General features: G+C 31.5%; 1 protein-coding gene and 4 non-coding genes across 7 annotated transcripts; all 5 read left to right on the plus strand.

The window, feature by feature from the left end:
• Nucleotides 1-15,291: 15,291 nt before the first annotated feature.
• Nucleotides 15,292-20,649, plus strand: LOC129903954 (uncharacterized). 3 transcript variants are annotated; one of them, XM_055979477.1, is made up of 2 exons: nucleotides 15,292-15,374; nucleotides 18,577-20,649. In XM_055979477.1, exon 2 carries the CDS (start codon nucleotides 19,260-19,262, stop codon nucleotides 20,196-20,198), a length of 939 nt encoding a protein of 312 aa, XP_055835452.1. In that variant the 5' UTR covers nucleotides 15,292-15,374; nucleotides 18,577-19,259; the 3' UTR covers nucleotides 20,199-20,649. The 3 variants fall into 3 exon arrangements, with proteins under 3 accessions (XP_055835452.1, XP_055835450.1, XP_055835451.1); XM_055979475.1 differs by having other exon boundaries at nucleotides 15,293-15,374; nucleotides 18,425-20,649; XM_055979476.1 differs by lacking the exon at nucleotides 15,292-15,374 and adding an exon at nucleotides 15,381-16,416 and having other exon boundaries at nucleotides 18,425-20,649.
• Nucleotides 15,520-15,609, plus strand: LOC129904856 (small nucleolar RNA snoR8a). The gene has a single exon (XR_008770523.1). It is a non-coding gene; the product is annotated as a small nucleolar RNA snoR8a (small nucleolar RNA).
• LOC129904855 (small nucleolar RNA snoR8a) lies at nucleotides 15,762-15,852 on the plus strand. Its single transcript, XR_008770522.1, has one exon. It is a non-coding gene; the product is annotated as a small nucleolar RNA snoR8a (small nucleolar RNA).
• Nucleotides 15,962-16,046, plus strand: LOC129904830 (small nucleolar RNA SNORD25). Its single transcript, XR_008770501.1, has one exon. It is a non-coding gene; the product is annotated as a small nucleolar RNA SNORD25 (small nucleolar RNA).
• LOC129904859 (small nucleolar RNA snoR136) lies at nucleotides 16,163-16,294 on the plus strand. Its single transcript, XR_008770525.1, has one exon. It is a non-coding gene; the product is annotated as a small nucleolar RNA snoR136 (small nucleolar RNA).
• Nucleotides 20,650-21,666: the final 1,017 nt, after the last annotated feature.

Raw genomic sequence — 21,666 nt, forward strand, 5'->3', positions numbered from 1 at the left:
GTGACACTTAAATAATCAAAATTACAAAGCATCATAGGGAAGCTAATAATTATAAATCATATCAGCTATAAATCATACGATAACAAAAATTATATTAAAAGGGATATATTCCTAACAAATACTAATACTATTTTCCATCACACTGAATGACTTCTTGCATGAGAAAGCTGACATACTATTTTTCTTCTTCTTATTCTTCATCTCAAATCCAAAATCATCCTTACCTTTTCTTGAGGTCTTAGTGCACTCTTTATAGGCTATATAGAATGGATCATAATCTCTCTTCTTGAAAATCCTTCTAAATGAACTTCTCCAATGCGGCGGCGGTTGAAAATTACACGGTGGAAGAGGAATTTGTAGGTGGTGGAGAGGTGCAACTTTTGATTTTTCCGGTACCGGACACGTCGGTGGTGGAATTTTGGTGAAAAATCACCGGTGTCATAATTTTTTGTTGTTGTAATTTTGCTTACTCCTGGCTTTTTCTCCCAAGAAAAAGGCACATTCCCTTTGGAATAGCTAGTAGCATTTATATTAATGCATTAGTATATCAATTTTATGTTTTATGAGTGTTGTGTTTAATAAATATTTCAAATAAGGCGATGTTATGTGACATCGCTTCAACTAAGCCTATTGTAGTGCCTCTCTTGTCTTCAAATCTTGGTCCCCTTTAACCCCCAACAACAACGACCAGGTGAACTTCACCTTTAATGGCATAGGTCAATACTCATTGCACTTTCACCGCAAAAAAAAAAACAAGGTGGAGTTCTCGATTTTTCGCACTAAAAAAATAATCTCTAGAAATCGATTTTTTCCAGAGATTAATGCTATTTTTTTAGTTCACACTTCATGCCATGTTAGTTTTGAGTGTCTAATTGGTACATTTTTAGTTGTTTGTGTCTAACTGGAACATTTTTAATTAAGAAAAACTCTCTAAAGTCTTCAACTAAAATCGATGAACCATTTAATTTTACGTGTTCACTCTGAACTTTGTGCATTCCGTTAAAAATAATGATTAATATGAATATTTTATTACAATACTTATATTAAAAATAATAAATAAAAATATTTTTAAAATAATGAACAAGTAAAAGTGATTAGGTAATTGCAACTTGAGGCCGTTTTGTGCCAACTCATGGATTGAGCTAATACAACTTTTGAAAATTTTCATGTTTGTTAGTATTTGATGTAATCATATAATGGACAGTTTCATTGATCAATCATATCTTGAGAGAGTTTTGTACGTAGCTGTTGACAAACAACTTCTGTATCTATTAGCAGCAGATGTAGATATAGTACTGATAATGAATTCATCTGAATTCAATATTTTTTGATGTAAAAAAAAAATTATATACTAAAAAAATCGTGAAATTATACTAAATAATATGCTATGAATTTGTAACTTTAAAATCATAATGAGTTGGGTACTAAAAATCTCTAAAATTGAACCCATGAAACAAAAAATCGAATCTCATGTGACACTTTAATAATCCTAATATTATCATTCCATCACACTAGATGACTTGTTACATGAAAAAATTGACAGACTACTATTTTTCTTCTTCTTCATCTCAAATCCAAACTCATCTTTACTAAATAAACCACCTAAAAAATTGTTACCCTTTCTCGAGCACTTTGTGCACTTTTTTTGGGCCATATAGAATGGATCATCTTGTTTCTTGAAAATTCTTCTAGATAAATTTCTCAACAGCGGCGGCGCGTTGAAAGCACACGGCGGAAGTGGAATTTGTAGGTTGTGGAATGGTGCAATCTTTGATTTTTCCGGCACCGGACACGGCGGCGGTGGAAGTATTTTTGGTGAATTTTTTGTTGGTTTAATTAACTTACATACCCCTGGCTTTTTCTCCCAAGAAAAGGGGACATTTGGTTTGGAATGAACCTTCTTGTTAGTACTCATGATTGTGTAATATTAAGCAAAAAATTAGTAATGACTTTTGATATAATTGAAGTGTATATAAGAGACCCAAATTATAATCTGAATTTGTTTTGGAAATTAAAGTCCCACTTTGAAAGGGAAAGTACTCAGGTCCTATCCAAATTATAATTTGAATTTACTTTGAAAAGTCCCACTTTAAAATGGAAATGGCTTTCCTATCCAAATTAAAATCAGTTATGGATTTATTTTTGAACTTTTCGTGTATTCCCTGTTGCTCTATAACTGCTAATATTAACGTGAAGTAAAAAAGTTTAGAATTTAATATTTGATAATTCGTTAGTTTGCGTTCAAAGAAGTCAAAGTTGTATAGGAATAGGTTTTTAAAGTTTTACCTAAAATAGGTTTTGTACCACTATTTTCTTTGAATATCTAAATATAATGGGAATATAATAAAATTGATAACTCTCTCGTTAATTTCTCTAATTCTTATTCTTTTTTCCTTTACAAACCTTGAAGATAATTTTAAGAAGAAAAACTAAGTCATCTCTGATCCATCAGTCAACTAAGTCGCACATTAATGGAAGTTAAAAAAAAATTGCGTGATATTACGACTTCCAAATATGGGCAACCAATAAAAAATTATAAAAAATTCACAAATAGCTATTATAAAAATAATATTTATGCTCTATAGCTACATTTTGGATAATTCCATTCTATAGCTAGACTTTAAGTTTGCTATACGCCCGTTTTTTTGTATAATTTGCGTTTTTCATTAAAATTTATACAATTTGGTAATTCAAAATTTTCATTAATTAGGCGCGGGAATTTCGGTTACAAAAAGGAAATAAATCCCTTAAATCAAGCAACAGTATTTGTTTAGAATTTCACACTAATATGACTTCCTTCATGCCGTTAAAAGTTTTCCTTATGAGTTTCTGATAAGGACGACTGCAGTTCAACAACTAATCAATTGATTTCTTCGCTTAATATACAAAAAGGTACGTTATACATTGAATTCGCATTCTCGTATCTATTGTTGTATGTGTATCAAAAGATTGCGACGAATTGTATAATCAATGAACTGTATTGGATTTTCGTTTTTAGTTTTAATTGCAAATGTAGAATCGATAGTTTGGATTCATTTTTTTTCTTTGCTCAATTAATTTTGTATTCACTTCGTGTTTTCTAAGTTTTTGGATTGAATCGATCGATTGTGAATCAGCTGTGTATGAAGAGATCGTGTTGTGTATAATTGTATTAATGAGATTTTTGGTATATGATGGAAGACACGAGTCGAGTTGCATTATATTTGTATAAATCGACTGTATTTATGTGAAATTATATTTGTATAAATACAGTTTAATTGTATAATTGGTTTAATGAGTTGTATAAAATTCTATATATGTATCGTATTTTAAATTGTATAAATTTATGTATATGTAATTGGACTTTATGAGTTGTATAAAAACCTCTATATGTATTGAAATGTGTATGTATGGTTATAGTTATATATTGTTGTCGAAATTCCTGAATCTTCTACTTGTTTAATTATATACAGCAATGACTGTCATAGCTATCTTGCTAATGCATTCTGAAAAATGAAATGATGCAAATTGTTATGTAAACTACATTATTGAGGAGGTAGTTTTTTAAAAAAAATGCATCTTATATAGAATTGTATAATTTGATTGCACTACAAGTAAGTGTAGATGTGGGTGTCAAGACACTGAAAATTGAATTTAAGGTAGAAGAGAGCAACACTCCAATGGTTATACACATGTCCAATGACATGGGTGTGAGAGTATATGTAATGTTAAAAAAGGCTAAAAATGAATTTAACAAATATCCAATTTGCATAACTCTATTGGATAGGTGTAATCAAAACAATGAATTGTGTGAAGGAATATCAATTCACGGGGTATCGAGTAGCTTCGGATCACTTTGTATAATTGGGGTTGATCAGTTTGAACAACAACAGCTTGCGATCTCTAATTTGGTAGATCCACTAGCTGCATTAGAATTTGATAACTATGATATGGTAATTTTAGATCCGTATCATAAGTATGTTGAGGAAGATCATATATACAATGATAAAGCTACATTGAAGGTTGTGATGGAGCAATATGCAATTGCACAACGATTTCAATTTAGGAATGAAAGATCAAATTCAATCAGGTAATATCTTTCTATATAATTCTACTCAGTTATTTGTATATATATATATATATACATATGTGTTCTGTATAAGTATATTTTGTGTGTTGATATAACTGCATAATTTTATAACTATTTTGTGTATATTGATTAGCCGTATTATGGGCTCTTCAATGCACGATCCGAATTTAGTCGAAGCTCCAATATAGGATCCGAACACAAGGTTATTTGGTCACTATATTAAGCCCATTAAATACATAACTGATTTTACTATATTAAGCCCATTAAATCCATAATTGATTTTAATACTGCCCCCGACTATCCCGCTATGACGGGAATGATGTCGTCATAGCAGCATCGCTGTGTCTGGAATACTCTCGCTATGGCGGGATAAATAGGATAAATTTTACAAATAGCTACTATAAAAATTTTAATAGGTCGAAATAGCTACAGTTTAGGTAATTACATTCCTTAACTATAGTTATAGCAACTGTTTGTATAATTCGCATACCCGTTTGTATAATTCGCTGCGAATATACAAATCCGTTTGTATAATTCACTGATAATATATAAACATGGTAAGTATATACAAATTCTGTATTTATACATTCTAGGAATTTTTTAAAACTTAGACAAATCAAATGTATGAATATTATAATTATATACATGGTAGGGTAAGCATATACAAAATCTAAATTTATTCAATTAGAAAATTCTAAATTTATACAAACAAATTCTGAATTTATACAATTGGAAGCTTAATTATATAAATTTTGGATAATTATAGCTATATATATAAATTATTGAAAAAAGTTTTGGCAAATAAAAATTAACTTAAATTATAGCCATGTATATCCATTAACTAAATATATGTTCGTTAATTCATGTCATTTTCCCTTCTTTTTTTTGTATAGTTCACTATCATAGAATGTTAAACGTATTAAAAGTCCATTTGACTAATATTTATCTTATTTGGCCACTTGGTTACTTGTTTGAACGTGAAGAAAATTCAAGAAAGCAACAAAAACAATAATATAGTTTAATTTTATTGAAAGTACTGGTTTTAATATAACATTTGATTTAATCATTTAAATTTTTTTAACGTGATTAACAAAAGTTAGGAATTTTCAATATGATAGACTTGAAAAATTTGAAAGATTAAAGAAAAAATATTAATTAAAATTTAAAAAGCGATCAATAACTAATTAGAAAGGTGCTATCCAATTTTAGAAAAATAGATAGTATAAGATTTAAATTTTCAACCTTAATTAAAGAGATGCATCCAATCATTATTCATTATGTGATACTTCGAATATGAATTCACACGCATATCTATAATTAAGAATTTTAAACAAGGAAAATATAACACTAGTATTTATTTTGAACCTGTTCCGCCTCGCCCCACCCCTACCCACATAAGTATTTATTTACTTTTTTCTACTTTTTATTTACATAGCAATTCAGTAATATATTTGTGTGAGGGGGAGGGGGATGAGGAAATCTACACTTACATGTGACCAAAACTGAGCAAAGCCTTGCTGCCATTTTTATTTGGTAATATATATATATATATATATATCATTTTTAAGGTTTATATCCATTGAAGTGCCAATTATTAGGACAGAGGTCGTAGAAAATTTTATAATTTAGAAAATGTAAATATAGTTGATCGAAAAGTAGACTATTTTTTGTTGATACATATGTACAATATATATTTATAATATTTGATAAAAGACATTGATAATTTAATTTTTTTTTCATGTAGCTAATTAAGATAGAATATGAAAAGTATTAAAAAAAATCATTTTTAATAACTTTTTAAATATATTAAGACTAAACGATGAATAATGATGTGAAATTAATGGATAACTACCCCCCTTATTGTGTCTAGCTATTTAAGTTTTAGAACCTGTAATCCGTCCCGCTCCACATAAAACATAATAAATAATATTTATTAGGAGCGCCCTGCCCCGCCCCACCCTTCCCGCATAGAAGCTCATCCGCCCGCCCCGTCTCATTGCCATCCTTAAAGAATCGATGATTCTTTTAATTACTTGTAATTTTGCAAGTGCAAGTCAGTTAATTGCAACTTGAGGCCGTTGTGTGCACACTGTTGAATTGAGCACATACAACTTTTGATGATTTTCATGTTTGTTGGTATTTGACTTAATATTAATGGGCAGTTTCATCGATTATCATATTGTTAAAACAAATTGAATCCTAACTACTTGATAGAGTTATATACGTAGTTGTTGACAAACAACTTTTGTATTTATTAGCAGCATGTAGAATGTAAATTAAAGAACGTCAAAATTGCAGTTGATGAAATTGACCAGAAATAGTCACTTCAATTACAACAGATCTCTATCAATATTGATAGCAATTCAAGGGAAAAACTAAAATTTCAAAAAAGAAAAAAATCTCCACTAGAATTTAAATTATATACCCCGAGGAAAAGACTTTCTACACCATCAATGGGTTTTAAATTTCTAATAGCTTTACCAAATTACTACATTACTTAAGTATGTAGCATAATTTGAAAAGGGAATCTTAAAGTTTAATTATTTTCAATTATGAAAATATGACATTTTTTCTGGGATAACTAAAAAGAAAAGTTTGTCGAGACATAGAATTTTACTAATGTTGACCTTATAGATGTGAGTTTTTTTATAACATAGTACATATATACAACTTAAAACTCTTTTTTTTTTTAAATCTTATTTATATTATGAACAATAAACTTATCGGTTAGTCGTCAATGGAAAACACAAAAAGGAAATAGAAACTCATTAATCAATAATACAATATCTGTGTGGTCTTATTATAACGTACAGTTTGGGAACAAAGTTCATATTTTGATTTCAGAGGAAATTTAGGCTAAGATTTTATTCTACGAAGTACACAACATAAGAAAAAAAATAATCACGATCATAAAATAGATCATAATCCCAAGGAGTACAACCTAAAAAGAGAGCCAAACTCTAAAAGAAAACTTATATTTTTAACTATAGAGCAATATAGGGATAATAATATATATAATGGACAAATTAAAGAACAAATTATGTCTCAAAAATTGTATGGACTATGGACTCCCTTTTTCTGATCTTAAAGATCTTGAAATAGGTAGCTCATGTGACACTTTAATAATACTAGTATTACCTTCCATCACACTACATGATTTTTTACATGAGAAAATTGACATACTACTACTATTTTTTTTCTTCTTCATCCCAAATCCAAAATCATCTTTACTAATTAAACCACCAAAAAAATTATTACCTTTTCTTGAGCTCTTTATACACTCTTTTTGAGCCATATAGAATGGATCATCATGTTTCTTGAAAATCCGTCTAGATGAACTTCTCAACAGCGGCGGCGCGTCAAAAGTACACGGTGGAAGTGGAATTTGTAGGTGGTGGAGTGGTGCCACCTTTGATTTTTCCGGTACCGGACACGGCGGTGGTGGTAGTACTTTTGGTGAATTTTTTGTTGGTGTAATTACTTTACTAACCCCTGGTTTTTTCTCCCAAGAAAAGGGTACATTAGTACTCATGATGATGATCTTGTAAATAGTAAACCAAAAATTAAATAAAGACTTTTGAAGTAATTGAAGTGTGTATATATAGAGAGAGATTAATTAAAATCAGTTATGGGATTTATTTATGGACTTTTCATGTACTCCATGCTCTCTAACTGCTAATATTTCCACAAATAAAATGTGAAGGGAAAAAATGACTAAATATATTTATTTTTAAATCATTCATGTCTACGTCATGATTAAAAAAAAGAGTAGAAAAGTATGAGTAAAGAAGAAGTTAGAAGAAACATGACAAATATAACTTGGAAATTCTAGCTTGACTTGGTACGTGCAATATAATTGTTCGTAATTTTTGTATATCATAAAGTCTTTTTGAGATTAATTTGATTAATAAGGATAAATTAGTTGGTGGGGTATTTAATTAAAAGTATGTTTTGTATTGGCATTAATACAATTGAGATGGATATAAAAAGAAGTTTCTTTATAAGCTTTTTTTCAATTTTTTATAACTTAGTCATCACTTTGGGTATGTGATGTTGAAATTTGGAATATGGAAATTAATTTGATATTATTATAGAAAGAAAGAGTAAGGAATCTAAAACGTATTTTTAATTAATATCTAAATATAATGGTAACATAAAATTAATAATTCATCATTAATATCTCTAATTATTTTCCCTTTTTCATGTTTGAAGTTTTTAATAAATTTGTCCAAAAACCTTGAAAAAAAACAAAGTCATTCCTGACCCATCAGTCAACCAAAGAGCACATAAATAAGAATAAAAAAAATTATGAGCCTAATATTCCAATTTAGCAAGGATATAAATTTTATTATTTTTAACTAATAAGGGGTACTTAAAATTATTATTTTTTGTAATTCACTATCATAGAATGTTAAACGTATTAAAAGTGCATTTGACTAATATTTACCTTCTCTGGCGGCTTAATTACTTGTTTAGTTTGAACATGAAAATATTTCAAGAAAAGCAACAAAAACAGTATTATTAATTATATTGACAAAGCTTTGTATATTATATTGAGATATATCTAAGTTAAGCAAACCTTGATCTTGGTCCAAATTAGTCCTTTTCAATGACTCAATGTCTCGTATACTATATGATTTGCTTGGTCATATGAAGCCAAATTTGAGAAATTATAGTAAATATCGAACTAATTTTAGATTAATGACATTAATAGTCACGCAAAATTATCAATTAGTTATTGTATGTTTGAAGTTTCAAACCGCGTATTCGAATTTTCTAACTTAAAATGATCAACACTTTGGGTGTTATCGGTATGATTAAAAATATTTTTCACAGTAACTAAGTTTCTAAGTTCTAACTATTTTTAAGTATTTGCTAAATAAATAAAATATATTATTTTAAGAATATTTTTATGTCATTTAACAAAATATTTTAGAGTGGGAGTGGAGATTCGGGGTGGAGAAAACATAATGAACTTGAATTATCAGTTATAAACTTAGTTTTCTTCTTTTCATTAGAAAAATAGTTTTTCTTTTTTAAAAAAAATAATATATTTTTAAAAAAAATTATTTTTGATCAATCAAATATGGAAAAACTAAAAAGCATTTTCGCAGTACCAAACACGGACCTTTTTTCCCCTTCCATACTTGAGGAAGATGTACGTAATTTAATAATCACATTGTCTTCTTATTGTTGTGTTTTCTTCCTTCTTTTTTTCTTCTCTCTTTATTTACTTGATCTCTAACCGTTTTTGAAAAGTGGGAGTGTGACGTAAGGCGAGATATTTTATTTAATATGAGGTGAGGTATAAGCTTGAGGCACGAGGCGTAAGGCTATGGATCTTCAAATTTTTAATTTATAATATAGTAAAATAGAATAATAAAAAAAATGTTTTTAAAAAATTTATTAATAATTAAAGAAAATTAAAACACGATTAAAGAAATACATTTTAAAAAATTCTAACATGATTGTAAGAATAACTAATGTGATGATATAAAGATTATTATGAGATGCAAATCAACTATAACATCTTAACTTTCAAGCGATAAAAAAATCACAATTTCTTAAAATATATTACTATCACATTATTTAATTTACCTCACTAAAAGAAAATAATCAGTAATCTTTATCAATATTATAATTAATACTACCCTTCTTTATGTGTAAAAACAAAATTGCTTTCAAATAGTGAAATAATAAATAAAATGATTTTGAGACATTAAACAAAAGCATGACGGTCAATGACAAGTGAAAATGTAAATTTGGCTATTTATTTAAAAGAAAATGAATTCATTAGGTTCTTCGCAAAGCTCATGGGAGGCTGCAGCTATTAAATTTGCCCTAATAGTGAGATTATTAAAAAAGAAAGGTGCCTCAATAGGGAACAACAATTAAAGCTGATCAAAGAGGTATCTGAGGAGGAAATCATAGGGGCCATTAAAAGCATGCTTAGAGATAAAGCTCCTCGAGTGGATGGGTTTTCAATTGAGTTCTTCATAAAACAATGGGAGGTGGTCAAAGCAGATGTTTTATTCACAGTGATGAACTTCTTCAAAACTGGAACTCAAGGCTTTAAGTTGTATTGCAGTAATTCTAATACCTAAAACAACTAATGCTACTCTTGTCAAAGATTACAGGCCTATAGGATGTTGTACTACTCTGTACAAGATTATTACAAAGATTTTGACAAGCGGAATTAAGAAAGTAATACATGACCTGATTAGAGGCCCACAATCAACTTTTATTAAGGGCAGAAACATCATGATGACATTATTTTCACCATGAACTGTTTAAAGGATACACCATGAAAGGAATTCACCAAGATGTGTTTTAAAAGTTGACCTAAGGGGCATATGACTCACTAGAGTGGAATTTTCTAAGGAGAATGTTCATTGATTTGGGGTTCCCACAAAAGTTTGTAAACTAGATCAACAGTGAGCTACTCTCTAACATTGAATGGTGGTCTAACTAAGCCTTTTCAAGGAAAAATAGGCATCAGGCAGAAAGATCATATGTCCCCTTATTTGTTTGTCATTGCAATGGAGTGTAGAATTCTCAACAAAAGAATGAGAGAAATCAAGGTTTGTATTGACAATTAAAACTATAGACTACATACTCCTCATATAGGAGTGAATTGAAGAGTCCTAAAATAGCTATAATTAGAGTCCTTCTACAATAACTATTACTACTATGATAATATTGTAAATTATAAATAATCTAATCCTAATCGACTTCAGCTAGTACAAGAAGTAGTAGCCTAGTCGATAGAGGAGTCTAGTCCTAGTGTGTCTCGAACTCCAGTTGTATGTTGATTGGACCAAGTTGTATAACTTGCTCCATATATATCTTCAGCTTCATGTTCCATATATATCTTCAGTTTTCCTTATCTTCAACACTTCCCCTCAAGTTAGAGAGTGGAAGAACAGTTACTCCTAGCTTGCTTTGAAATCCAGCAAAGATTTATTTTGTCAATGCTTCGGTATAAAGAGCTACCTAATTGATCCATGGACCTAAAAAAAACTGCAAAGACCTGTTTTGTCAATGCTTCAGTATGAATAGCAGCCTAATTGTTGTTGATCTTGCACAAGCACTTACCAACCCAATTCAACGTTCACTCCAAAAGTTGTACACCAACTATTGTTGCCTTCGTCCGTGTAATACGTTTGTGGCAGTTGTTCCTATTGAGGAAGATAATATTTTGTTGTGACACCTCTTCTTCATCTTTCCTTATATCAAAACCCTTGAGAGTATAAACAAATTGATTAAGAGTGGGATATAGTGTCTTACCTAGCATGACAGTTATAAAGGTCTTGTATTTGAAACCTAAAACTCTAGCAAAATTGATTACTTTGCTATCATTATCCAATGGTTTGTGTATGGCTGCAAGGCCATCACATATGCCTTTGAATTTCTTAATATATTCATCAATCCTTTTGGTTTCTAACCTAACACTTCCATGGTGGTGTTTGAACTAAAACACTTTATCTTTTGTTGCTTAAAGATAAATTTCTTCCAAGAATTCCCACATCTCCTTAGCAGTTGAGCAGCCCAAAATCAGGTACATGTTTTCTTCTATCAAAGTGCCTAAGATCCTACCCCTTAGCAACACATCTTTCATCTCCCAAGCCACAACTTTCTCAACAGCTTTTCTAGTGGAACAATTACTTTTAGTTGGTTCATTCTCTGTAATGAAACATGTTAGTCTCATCACCTGAATCAACCACATCGTCCATATGAGATAGTTTGTTGATTTAAGTTTAATAAAGCAAGAGGCAATAAGGTGGTGAAGTGAGGAGATTGACATAGTATTGGTGGAGGTGGTCATTATAGTTTGAATGCGTGATTTCTTTTTTTTTATCAATACTCAAAGATAGTGGAAGAGTTTTAATGCTCTGATACCATGTAGAATTCTCAACAAAAGAATGAGAGAAATCAAAGTTTGTATTGATAATTAAAACTATAGAGTACATGCTTCTTATATAAGAGTGAATTGTAGAGTCTTAAACTAGCTATAATTAGAGTCCTACTACAATAACTATTACTATTATGATAATATTATAAATTATAAATAATCTAATCAAAATCAATCCCAGTTAGTACAAGAAGTAGTAGCCTAGTCGATATAGGAGTCTAGTCCTAGTGTGACTCGAACTCTAGTTGTACGTTGATTGGACCAGATTGTATAACATGTTCCATATATATCTTCAGCTTCATGTTTCATATATATCTTCAGCTTCTCTTATCTTCAACATGGAGTATTCACATAGAGAGTTCTTAGAGTTAGCATATAATAGACTATTTCACTTTCATCCCAGATAAAAGAGGCTTGGGATTATACATGTATGCTATGCAGATGATTTGTTGATGTTCTGTAGGGCTGGCCTACAATCTATAAGACTACTGCAATGGGCTTTTCAATAATTCTCAAAGGCTTCAATGCTATAGGTAAATGCAGAAAAGAGTTTTATCTATCAAGCTGACATTCTCCATCAACTAAAACAAGACATTTTATAGGAATTAGGATACTCTGAAGGATCATTGCCTTTCAGATATCTTGGTATCCCACTTGCTACTAGGAAATTGGGAATAAAACAATGTTGGATCCGTGTTGAGAAAATTACTGCAAGAGTACAGTGTTGGTCTGCACAAATGCTCTTATATGTTGGAAGGCTTCAACTAATCAAGTTTGTGTTATTTGGAGTCCAAGTTTATTGGGCACAAATATTCCTAATACCTAAGAGGATAGTGAAAATGATAGAGGCTATTTGTAGATCCTTTCTATGGTCTGGCAAGTCAAACATCATGAGGAATGCTCTAGTCTCATAGAAAAACATATGCAAATCACAAGCAGCACGACGACTGAATGTACTAAATTTCCAAGACTGGAACAAGACAGTAGTGACAAAACATTTATGGGTTATTACACAAAAGAAGGATTCCTTGTGAATCAAGTGGATTAATTGCTTCTACATCAAGAACCAAGAAATAGAAACAATGCATATACGTAAGACTGCAGCTTGGGTAATTAGTAAAATACTGAAGAGTAAGGACTTAGTAATGAGGCTGCAGAACTTACAAGAAAATTTAACTGGAAGGCTGACTCAGATGCAAATTTCAAATGGGAAGTTCAGCATTAGGAAGCTCTATAAGAATATGACCTATCAGTATCAAAGAGTACAATGGAAAAACATGGTGCTTCAAACATATTTGCATCCAAGACATCAGTTCAACTTATGATTGGCAGCTCAAGGAAGACTGGCCACAGTTGATAGATTGCTAAAGTTTGGGATAGTAGTGTTACTGGATTGTGTATTTTGTGGACTAGAGACTGAAACTTTTGATTATTTATTCTTTAACTTCGGTTACACAAAAAAATATGGAAAAAACTACTAAGATGGCTTGTCCTGGACAGGGAAATATCTCATTGGCAAACAGAGGTAGAATGGGTAAATACTGGTGCAAAAAAGAAATTTGGACGTTGGGCAATAGCGACCATTGTTTTTTGGGATGCTGGTATACTTGATTTGGAGAGATAGAAATCAAATCAAATTTCAAGGAGGGGTCTCTTCACCAAGTAGAATATGCAGAGATATTGTAGTACATATATATATCAGAGGAAGATCCATTCCCAGCTAGCAGACTCAGTTTGCTTTGATAGATTCATTTTCATAACTTGTAGATAGGCAAGTTGTATTGATAGGATCCTTGTATGTATTTACTGTTTTATTTTTTATATTTTAGAGATATAGCCGGTCAACAGCTATGAGTTTTGTAAAGCCAATTTTTTTATGAAATAGAAAGTTCTGTTTTACCAAAAAAATGCTAATTGATATTCACCCTCACAATATTCTCAAATAAAAAACATGTAACATTGATACTTGTTATTTGAGTCATACTTAATTTTTTATTTTTTATAGATGAAAAAAATTATTAAGCATCATTCATTTATAGGGAATTATGAAAATTAAAAGTGTTAACTAAGAGATTTGACACGTAGTTTATGTAAAAATTGTTAGGAAAGTCCTAAGCATTGAATGTTAGATGTATTTATGGCATACAATCAGTTGCTTAAGATCTAAACCTCACAAAATCATTCATATTTTTTGCAAATACATTTTAAACATTTTAAATTATTGACTATTGCATACTATAATACTTTTTTCATATTCCTCGATATGTAGGAGGAATTTTCAAATATGGCAAACCTTTTAAGTATAATTACTTCATATATATATAGTTTTCCGAATTACTTATAATGACAAGCATAAATTTTGTCATTATATAAAAGTTGTAGCAAATTATATAATCGTTATACCCACGAATTATTTGTATACCGAAATATACAAACACTGGTATACAGATGTATTTGTATACCTGGCAAGAGAGATTGAGAGAGATGAAGAGAGAGACGAGCGAGATCGAGAGATGGAGGAGAGAAACGAATTATATATGTATATCTGTCGAATTGTATATGTATATTTGTCAAAAACTTATAAATATGTAACTGATATACATATGTATTTGTATATCTGGCAAGCAAGATTGAAAGAGAGGATGAGAGAGGTGAGCGAGATCGAGAGAGGTAGGAGAGAGACAAGCGAGATCAAGAGAGGTAGGAGAGAGGCGAATTGTATATGTATATCTGTCGAATTGTATATGTATATTTGTAAATATATTGTATATCTGGCAGCGAGATTTGCCATACCGAGTAAATATATTTGCTGCGAGTCGTAATTATTTTAAACTATGCCCATACCGCGTAATATAGTAAAAAGGTTTGCTATACCACATAATTTTCCCATTAAAATACTTGAGAATTATATATATGAGTTTATACAAAAACTTAGCACAAGCTCCGATATACATAAAAGCTTGTCGCAGCACATCAATTTTAAGGATAGTCACATACTAGCCTCACTTAGCTTTAAGTTCTGGAAGGAGAAATACAAATATATCACTTTGAGTAGAGTGTAGGCAGTAATTTTATTTACATAAATATTTAATTTCACTATTTTAAACTTTCTTTAAACCTATTCTTCATGTCATGTAACCAAAAGGTGTCATAAAACTTCAATTTCCATATATAATAATGTGTATCAGATGTGGATTTCAATCAAAGTGTAAATATGGGCCGATGTGACTCACTTCTTGGACTGCAGCCCAAAAGGAAAAGAACATAAACTTCTTACTGGGCCTACAGAAACCCAATATCTCAAGGGATCTAGGGTTTTGCAAGGTTTTTGGTGAAGCCGTTATTTGACCACTGTTCTTCCTCTATAAGACCCAATAAATCGCCTCAAACCCTGTAAGCTTCTAAGTTTCTCCTATGAAACATCTCTATTTCTCTCGTTTTTTCGATTGAATGAATATGTTATTATGCTTGTGATGCTTTTTTATTGTTTAATTGTCTGTTGATGTATTTTGATTGCTAAAATTTGAAAAATTATGGTTGGGTTTGCAATGATTATAAACAATTCCTCGTTCTGAATGCTGTTGCCACGGCATGATAGACTCTTTTACACCCATAGAATATGAGCACCCACCAATCTTTCTACTTTTCGTCTCTCTCTTTTTCCTATTTATCAATCTTCAGTGGTAGCAATTGATTCACAATTGGTTACTGTGTGTTATATTTTGTTGTTTAATTGGCTGTTGATGTATTTTGATTGCTAAATTTTGAAAAATTATGGTTGGGGTTGTGATGATTATAAAATAATTCCTCGTTCTGAATGCTGTTGCCATGGCATGATAGACCCTTTTACACCCATAGAATATGAGCAACCACCTATTTGTTTATACCCATTTGCTCCAATTAATGTACAAATGGTTACTATGTGTTAATTTTCTTTGAACATCTTTTTATGAATTTTCAAATGAGTTGGAATTGTGTGGAACAACGTTGATGAGCTCTACAGACCTGTAATGATTTGCGAAAATGATCGCAACTCTTAATGAACATCTAAGGGACTGAGTTATTCCACATATTCCAATTGCTCCATTGTTTTGCATTCCTTAATATTTTTTTAACTGTAAAGCTTTTTCATCATTTATATGAATTTGAACATGTGTTGATCGTTTGAATCTCTTTAGGCTATGCTTTACTTAATTATCATTTGGGTCACACTTTGTGGTGTGTCACTTTACAAGTGAAGCTATAAGGATTGTTCCTCTCGCTATCCTTTGCGCTCCGTTTGTGGTGTATTTGGACGTTGGGGTACTAAATTATTGTCCATAATATTAGTTTAAGGTCTTTGATGCAGACTTTTCGTGCCCTTTGAAAGTATTTTGATTAGTAGCATGTTTCGATTTGTGTTGATGGACATCTGATAGAGGGATGAATCCTTATGGTATGAAATGTTTCTCTCGCTCTACAGTTACTTCTTATGATTTGTAATAGAAAAAAGATACTAACAATTATTTAGGAAATTGATGCACGGCAAGTGTATATTTGGCCAATGGCTGTGGCCTGTGGTAATGTTGGAAGTTTACGTGAGTTATTTAAATATGTTAAAAGTGAAATAGGACAAGCATTGTGTGGAGACATCATTGATTAAAAACGTGTTTGGATACAAAAGAATACAACAATTCTTTGAATATATATGAAGGTTTTCCTTATTAAAAAACAACACAAAATCTTCATAGACCTATGGGTCCGTTGCTTATTGTTTGTCATAGAAGAATCCAATGGATTTGTTTTTAAGTTATGATGATTTGAAAGCTTCTTAATCTGGTTCGCAAGAAATAATCCCACTTTTGACCAACTCGTTCCCTTGAAGCAATAGTAAGTGTGTTGCTCTTTTGTATTTCTCCTTCATAACCCTTTTCTCATTGTGTTTGGACTACACTGGAGAAGCTAAATTTTACTCTGTTTAATTTCTAAAAAAAAATTAGGTAGTTGAACAACAATGGCTGTACATTTGTTCCTAATTTGGATTTAGCTCTGACAATTGTGTATGATTTATAACAAGCATCAGAGTCTGTTGGTGTCCTGTGAATTCATAATGATACAGAAACAGGTAGTATAAAAGCTATCACAACGAAAACAAATTAAGAACATACTAGCATTACCTATGATGCTTAGATGCATTGAAAGGCATTACATTTATATATTGAGTTGTAATCTATAATATTCAGCCTTATGGGATCTAAGATTTGCTGATGGTTCCTTAAGTTGTGACAGCGCAAATGAAAGTGACTTGTTAGATTGTGCCTTTTATTTTATTGTTATGAGGTAAAAAAATTTGTCATCCTTGTGTAGATCAGAATTTGGTTGTTTGAGTGACTCCATAGGCAATTCATCTGGTAAAGTTAACATTTGAATTTCATAATTCTTCGTGTGTAACAATAAGATGGTAACTGGACTAGATCTTGTGTGATAATCCACTTTCCATGAGTTAACAATGTAAACGGATCTAACGAGTGTGAATCCTACTAACCTCATTTGGTGTACTTGCATTACTTTTGGATTGCATCTAGGAACTCTGGTTTCTTGTTTCATCCAAGTTATGCAATGAATGTAAAATAGTTACTGTCATGGTAATCGACACATTTGTTTGATAGTTTATAAAAGTCAATAATAGCTTCACATGGCTTTCCTAGACTCAAGGCAGGTATCTGTCACATTCATTGTCGTGCTGACTGTTGGATGTCTGGAATAGTAAACGGTGGTTCTTTGTTGCCCCCTAGTTCATTTGGTGACTATTTGAGCTACATCAGAACCTTATATTTTTATCTGAGACCTCTCTCTATATATATTTGGACATTTCTTCTCCCCTTTCGTTAAGGTTTGAGACAAATACACTACTATATTTTCCTGATTGAAACTCACCGTAAGTTTCTTAGTTCTTAATGGAAGACCATGATGTGCTTATTGCTGCACTTTTAATTAACTTAGTGTCCAGGACATTATTAATTAACGTAGTGTCCATTGCTAGGTTGTTGTCATGGTAATCGGAACATTTGTTTTGATAGCTTACCAAGGTCAATAATAGCTAATTACATTGCTTTCCCAGACTTAAGACAGGTGTCTACCACAGTCATTTTTGTGCTGACCGTTGAATGTCTGGAATAGTAAATAGTGGTTCTTCGTTGCCCGATAGTTCAGTTGGTGAATCTTCGAGCTACATCAGAACCTCATATTTTTATCTTATACCTTGATCTCTGTTTAGACCTTTTTTTCTCCCCTTCCGTTGAGTGATGACACAAATACATGACTATAGTTTAGTGCTTGAAATTCACTATAAGTTTCTTACAAGTAGACACACTGTGATGGTTGTGTTGCCACACTTCTTTTATAATGCAGTTCAGTTATTTTTAACCCAAGGCATTGTTAAATAACTTATTATTCATTGCCAGGTTGATTCCTTGATACTTTGTATCAATTGTTATGGAAGAGTGATGTTGTCTTGATGAAAGACTTTGCTGGTGAAGATGCACTTTTAACAATCTTTTACATGGTTTAGTGAAGTAATTCATCCTTGCAGATCTCCATTAACCTTTGTTTACAGGGAACATTTTCATCTGAGATATCGTGAATGATTCTCTTTTCTGGAGACGATTGTTCCTAGTGAATTTCAGATCATCATTGCTGCAAACTAGTCAATAGAAAAAACTTATTGGTGGTGCTGTGTAATTGAAATGGCCTATCAATGTTGAATTGTTCTAAAGCATTTTCAATCTATGCCTATGGAAAGAAAAGTCATGAAAAGTGATCCATATGATCGTAAAGAAAGGCTAGCCTATACGTCTTTCTAGCGTACGTGCGGTTTCTTTCGATTGGAGCATGTGGCTACCTGGATCAATCAGCCTATTCTAGTTTGCATTGTGTCATCCGATTTTAGGAAATTCATTGGATTGAGGAGTTGCTTCACACCTGGCCATATGAGGGAATGAAAATGAACTTGCCCCCCCAAAAAGGGAAAAGAACTGGAAAGGGAGAGGATGGCCATTGAATCATACAGTGTAATTATGCTTTTCATATCACAAAGCTATGTTCTTGCTTTTTGTATGTCAAATGATTGCTGAAAAATAACGTGTTGTTGTCTTGTTGGAACTTTTTCCTTGTAAGTAGCAGAACATAGTTACTAGCAGAACAAATACACTATGGGCAAATTACTTGTGGATCAAATATTACAAAAGACACAACCCTCAAACTGTGCAGTGGAAGGGGGGCTTTCAAGTATGGAAGGCTATGATAGAGGCTAGAGATAACATAGAGCATGAAATATGGTGGGAATCAAGGAGTGGAACTGCAAATATATGGTTTGACAATTGGACAAAACTGGGGGCTCTATACTACATCATCCCAGAAGACTTTGTAATAGATGAGGGTATTCAAGATGTAAAACAAATAATGTTGCAGGGTGGTTGGAATATGGAAAAATTGCATCAATTGTTTCCTATTGATATTGTGGATCATATACTAGAAGACTTGCACTTTCATGAACCAAATGAGGAGTGGGATAAGCCAAGATGGATGATGACAGCATCAGGTAAATTCAGTTTAGGTACTGCTTGGGAGTTACTGAGGAGCAAAGCAACCAAATCAGATATCTATAAAAATATATGGATACCAGGCGTACCATTTAAGATCTCTTTCTTTGTATGGAGGTTGTGGAAGATAGTGAAATGGGACTTTCTTTGTATGGAGGGGTACCAACCAAGTTCTCTGGCATTTTGTATTAGGAATGCAGCAGGTGATCTCCAGTATGCAGCAGCAAGAAGGATACCAGATGGTTCGAGCTTGATAGCAGAAGCAAGGGCAATACATGAAGGTCTTCTATACTGTGTTACACACACAATGCTGCCAGTGGTGTTGGAAACAGACTCATTGACTATGAAAATGATCTTAACTGGGCAGTGGGAGGCTCCTTGGAGTATATCAATGATCATAAATGACATCCCAAGGCATAGGAGGGATAAGGAAGTGAGGGTGGGGCATGTTTTGAGAGAAGAAAATGGACTGGCTGATTTTTTAACTAACTTTGCTTTTGATTTTGTAGGTGATCATCAATTTGACAACTTTACTTCACTACCTGTAAAAGCAAAGAAAATTTTAAATACAGAAAAATTACACATACCATACATGAGGATTAGACCAGCCAAAGATCATCACATACCTGGTGATTAGCAACAAGGTGAAGAACAGCAGCAACAGCCAAATAGCTCTGGCTAGTAGATATACATGTAAGCTGAGACAATGAAAATATTCAATGCAAGATGTTCGCAGTTACATCTCAAGGAATACGAAGGATTTCTACTCCATCCTGGAAGCCCTAAATAAATATTCTTTTTGACTTTGAACCATAGCACCTGGTGAGAGATTGTAGGTGTCTGAAATGGCAAAAAGCCAAGGCCAGAGGATCCGCAGCAGAGTACGCTCCATTCAACATTAGATGTAATTCATCACCTTGTTTAACTTTCAAATTAGGATAGTTGTTCTTGCCTTTCCTTTCTTTTAAGTTATGTACTTTTATATTACAATTTTAATATACTACCAAAAAAAATTCTTTGGTAGTTAAAAAAAAAAAATAGTTACTAGGGTTGCACATGAATGGGTTGGTTCCGTTTTTTCTAGTATGAAACTAAGAGTGTTTGAATGGATTTATTTTATGTAATTTATAGTTAAAAACTGCTTATAAATTAAAACAATAAGAATAATAAGTAGTTGAAGCTCAACTTATTTTTATAAACTGTCTAAAATAAGTTTGTCTAAACAACTCCATTATTTATTGCGGCTTATTTTAAGCATAAAATGACTTTAAGTTAGTCAGTCAAATACTCAAAAAGATTGAAAACAACTTATAAATAACTTATAAGCCAATTTAAATGGGCTCTAAACCTTTTATGTTGGATTTTTAAATTTATAAATCAAACAAAATTTATAAACCAAAGAAACCAATAAAAATTGTGTTTTTCTATCTCGGGTTTTTGGTTGTCTCTGATTTTTTCATGTAAAGTCTTCATATACAACTATTTAAGGTGTTTTTTTTGTTTTTTTCAATATGTTCGTTTAGAGAAAAAAATTGATTAATTAAACATGGAAAAGTTAAAAAAATATTTCCCTCCATTCCCGAAGAAACCAAAGTTGTTCATGTCTGAAAGGGAAACAGTCCTAGTAAAGTTAAACATTACTTCTAAGTAACAGTAACAATAACAATAGTAGTAAAGCAGATCAAACAATAATTATAGTATATTATAACAAAAACTAAATGTGTAACACAAAGATGAAGTATAAACTACCAAGATGATAACTCCATGGAATGATCTTTGATAAAGAAATACATTTTGGGTCTTAGTTCAAATTCTAGAAGCTAGCTCTGAACGTTAGAGTTATCCAAAATTATATAAAGATATCCATTTAAATTTCCAACCAATATGTGATTTAACACTCTCATAGCTGCATTTCTAGGATAAAACATCTCGAGCATGAACAATATAATAAGAGGGTCTAACATCGAGTAAATTAAGATAACTTTGAACCCTTGAGAAGCAGAAAAAATATCTCAGAATAATAGAATTTAACCTAAATATCTACAGTCCACACTTTCCAGAATGCCAATCTACGGAAACATTTCTTTAGCTATCATAGAAAAGGC

This window comes from Solanum dulcamara, chromosome 9 (assembly GCF_947179165.1).
Source record: "Solanum dulcamara chromosome 9, daSolDulc1.2, whole genome shotgun sequence".
In the NCBI taxonomy this organism is placed as follows: domain Eukaryota; kingdom Viridiplantae; phylum Streptophyta; class Magnoliopsida; order Solanales; family Solanaceae; genus Solanum; species Solanum dulcamara.